The 4073-nt window shown below is 43.0% G+C and overlaps 1 protein-coding gene across 1 annotated transcript; it reads left to right on the top strand.

The window, feature by feature from the left end:
* The first annotated feature begins 1163 nt into the window (after window positions 1–1163).
* Window positions 1164–2138, top strand: LOC104623636 (olfactory receptor 6C74-like). Its single transcript, XM_010290781.1, has one exon. The coding sequence runs from the start codon at window positions 1164–1166 to the stop codon at window positions 2136–2138; it is 975 nt and encodes a 324-aa protein (XP_010289083.1).
* The last annotated feature ends 1935 nt before the right edge of the window (window positions 2139–4073 follow it).

Genomic DNA, 4073 nt, shown 5'->3' with positions numbered 1-4073 from the left:
TCACACGAATCAGATGAACAGATTTCACATACTGTTTTTGTGTTTCTAAAATGTGATGAAGAGTCCTTGTATATCTCACTGCCACCTGGAAACTGATGCAGACTGGTAACCTACAGGAATTTGGGAAGTTGTTGTTGTTGTGTTACCATATAATATAGGAAAATGTGATTACAAAGTAGAGCACTAAAACTTGTATTTGCCTGCTAATTCAGGAAGCCAGACTTGAAAACAGAAATTATTCAGAAACATTATGGTATGCTTGCAGATCCTGACCTGTAGTACCACAAATAAGACAGGGGACGATCTAAATCTCCTCTCATTATCTAGGGTCAGTATCTTCAAGAGTGAACACATACCGGTACTTTCAACACTCAGCTTAAGATCAGCACAAAGTTTCTCTGGAGGTGTTGAATCTCTGCCTTTGACAACACAACGGGTACTGATGAATACACTGGTACTTAGACAGGTAGCAATCTGCAATCAGGTGAGATGAATCACATTCAAGTTTTCTGTGGAAAAAGATATGCCATCTTATTTGGAATCTGCCCTCAAAGGTACTATAATGCATGGGATCTGGGGTTTGTAATGGATACTGGTAAGAAAGGTACTCAGATTCTGGAAGGGATTAATTAAAATATCTTTTTTCTTTTGAGCTATTATGAAAAAGGAAAGAGAATAATATAGATAATCTTATGTCCCTTTAAATGCTGGGAACTCACAGCTGTGAAACATTGGATGGACTTCTAGCCAAGGGACAACCTGTTGCACAGATCCTGTCTGTGGAGTAATTCTGACACATTATGGTTTTTAGAGCTGTTACCAGATTTTCTTAAGTAAATTCATGATTTCTACTGCCCAGCAAAAGGATGTCCACATGAGAACAATGCTGTTTCACTTTAAGATAAGGACAAGAACATGTTGGTAGCATCATCGCTGGTGCCAAGTGAGAGCTGCCTAAAGGCTGCTTTGTTATCATTTGCGAGCTAAGTTTGTCCTGTGGCCAAGTGATACATGCAACACAGGCAGGTGCCTACTCAGGTCAACTGTCTACTATCAACATGTAGATCACTCACTCTTTGGCTTAAAGTAGTGATTAGGCTTTAATTTCTGCTTCTTGGAACATCTTTAACATCTTCTTTCTAACTGTCTTTCAGCTTTCAGAGATGAATCAGACAACAGTGGAGTTCATTCTCTTGGGACTCACTAGCAATCGCTTTTTGGAGGTCATCCTATTTGCCATTCTCTTTGCTGCCTTCCTCCTGATCCTCCATGGAAACATGGCTGTCATCACCATCACACTGGTAGACCAACATCTCCACATCCCCATGTATTTCTTTCTCAGGAATTTCTCCCTCGTGGAAATCTGCTTCACTTCTACCTTCATGCCAAGGACACTCTACAGCCTCCTCACAGGAGCAAAAACAATTTTCCTCTCAGGATGTTTTCTTCAGTTATCTCTCTTCTTCATCCTGGGTATCTGCACTTTCTTCCATGTAGCTCTCATGTCCTTTGACCGCTACATGGCCATCTGCCGCCCTTTGCATTATGCCACCTTCATGAACAATAGGTTTTGTCTCCAACTGATGCTGGGCTGCTGGGTGGTGAGTGTTGTCTTGGTGTTCTCCCCACTCACAATTATACTCCATTTGCCATTCTGTGGGCCCAACGTCATCAACCACTTCTGCTGTGATATAGCACCACTGCTCCAGCTGTCCTGCACAGAAACAGACCTCATTGAGAAAGTAATGCTACTGACAAGTGTTCTAATATTACCTGGCACCTTATCAGTAACTGCCTTTTCCTATGCCTACATCATCCACACTGTCACACACATCCAGTCTTCAGCAAGCAGGAAAAAAGCCTTTTCCACATGCTCATCTCATCTCATTGTGGTCGCTGTTCTGTACAGCAGCTCCATCTTCAGGTACATCCGCCCAAGCCAGCGGCGTGGGAGGGATTTTGACAAAGTTGTGTCTTTCCTCTACTATGTGATTACTCAGCTCTGTAACCCTTACATTTACACCCTTCAAAGTGAGCAAGTCAAACAGGCCTTGAAAGATCTGGTGGCAAGGTGTTTTGAAGGTTCTGATGATATTTTGAAATCCAGAGCCACAAAGCAAGTGAGTGCATACGGATGACATCCTAGCAGAGTTCCCAGTACCCTGTGGGGCAGGGGCATGGGGCATAAAGATGATGCATGGGGATAGATTAGGTGGAAGTAACCTCACGTAAGTGTATGAAGACTCTGTGACAATGCCTGTTTCTCTGCCCGGATTACATATAACATCTCTTTGACTTAAACAGTTGAAAATAGCCACATTTGATCCATTTGAAATGAGGTGTGGTGAAATCCCAGACAACACAGACATGTTAATCAACTCTTTAGACTTCTATAGGAAATTAAAATCAATACTGTTATAACTCAGGTAGAGATGAGTAACCTTCAGAGCAGACAACACATCACCAACACATCCTGTCATAGTGCTTATCATTTAATTTACAGAAAAGTATGTGGAGGCATGTGATGGATTCCTCCCTGATTTCTGCAAGCAAATGTTTTGAATGGTGGAAGCTGGAATTTCATGCCCCACTAAAATATTTTCCAATGCAAAGATCATTTTCATGTGTATGTTAACAAACTGTTAGGACCCTGAGCACACTAATAGGCTCTTATGTCCCCGACAAACCTTACCTGGGGCCTCCACTCACACCCTTTGAACATGGATGCAGGAGTCTCAGCACAGGCCTGGCCATCCAGTCCCTACGTGACCTACACTGTAGCAGTGCCAGTCTCCATTTCAGTCACAGTTGTGTTATGTCCTTAAGTCCACAAAGAGAACCCTTCATTATTACCAAGTTCTTCCAAAAAATTATTTCAGTCTCCATGCCTGCTTCAGTAGAATGGAGCTTAGGGGTTCTCAAGATGGCCTGGCTTTAGTTTTGATCTCCTTGTGTTGTTCCATACATCTGTCCCCTGCCTTTGGTTTTCTACTCAGATGCTTGGGAAATAAACTTTCTCTTTTTCTGCTTGCAGGGGGCTGAGCAGAGTGAAAGGCTGATCAAAGAGGAGTGCTTTGATCTTAAGTCATTTCCGCAGCATAAAATGATAGTTAACAGTAACTGGAAAAAAGTAAGCAAGAACTTTGGCAGTGACAGCAGTGTTTTGTATTTTCATGCTAATATTTGAGCTTACACTCTTTTTCAGAATTAGATATAACCTTGGGAAACAATATTTTAGGTCCTTCCAAAGTCAGACTAATACTATGGGGGATTTATTCCAACCTTAGGCAGATAGAGATTTCTTCATCCTCTTCTCTGACTTCTTTGTCTATAAGAACCACCTTGAATGACTAAAATGTGATGGTGGAGATCCCATCTGGGACTCAGAAATCTCTAACCATCTCACTCAGGAGTGTTATTCATTACATATATGTGTATACATATATCTATATACTCCTAACTCCTCAGTCCATGGTGATTTCAGGAGTGGTGCTTGAACTCAGCACAGAGCCTTCTACTTGGGCCATTTGCACATGAAGGCCTGCAGCTCCCACATGATGCAGGCCTTCAGGCTTTATTTCCTTTCCTGGAGGGCAGGCGATTCAGCCCAGAAGCCAGTGGGACAACTACCATAAGGGCACTGTGGATGGTCAGGAAGTGAAGGACACTGTCCAGACTAGCAGTGGAGAGCAGGCACCCCTTGCTCTGCCTGACTGTACAGCCTGTCCGTGTTGGTCAAGAACGGATTTTAGCCTTGCACAGAAGTGAGAGCTACAAGTAACTATGGCATGGCAAATGCATCATAAGTCATTATGGTTGTCTTTACACTTCCTATACGTACCTTCTGCCTGTAGGTCTGAGTCTCTTCTGCAAGCATCTGGAAGCTATGGAGAGGCTTCAGCACCCTTAATGGTAGAGGTTGTCATCGATGGTCTTTCTAGAGATGGTGCAAGTGAACAGGCTCGTCCAGAGGCGTGCTCAGTCAAACAAGGGAATGGTCTCACATGAGAGAAGAAAATACTCTCTGGAAAGACCATAATATCCCAGTATGCTCCTCTCTTCCCTGCCTCCCT

The sequence above is a fragment of the Phaethon lepturus genome, unplaced genomic scaffold (assembly GCF_000687285.1).
Source record: "Phaethon lepturus isolate BGI_N335 unplaced genomic scaffold, ASM68728v1 scaffold9607, whole genome shotgun sequence".
In the NCBI taxonomy this organism is placed as follows: Eukaryota; Metazoa; Chordata; class Aves; order Phaethontiformes; family Phaethontidae; genus Phaethon; species Phaethon lepturus.
The sequence above is the reverse complement of the archived record's forward strand: the minus strand, read 5'-3'. Positions and strand labels throughout refer to the sequence as shown.

What these genes read in the sequence shown, in the direction of transcription:
- LOC104623636 (XM_010290781.1), top strand. Translation starts at nt 1,164, where the DNA reads ATGAATCAGACAACAGTGGAGTTCATTCTCTTGGGACTCACTAGCAAT.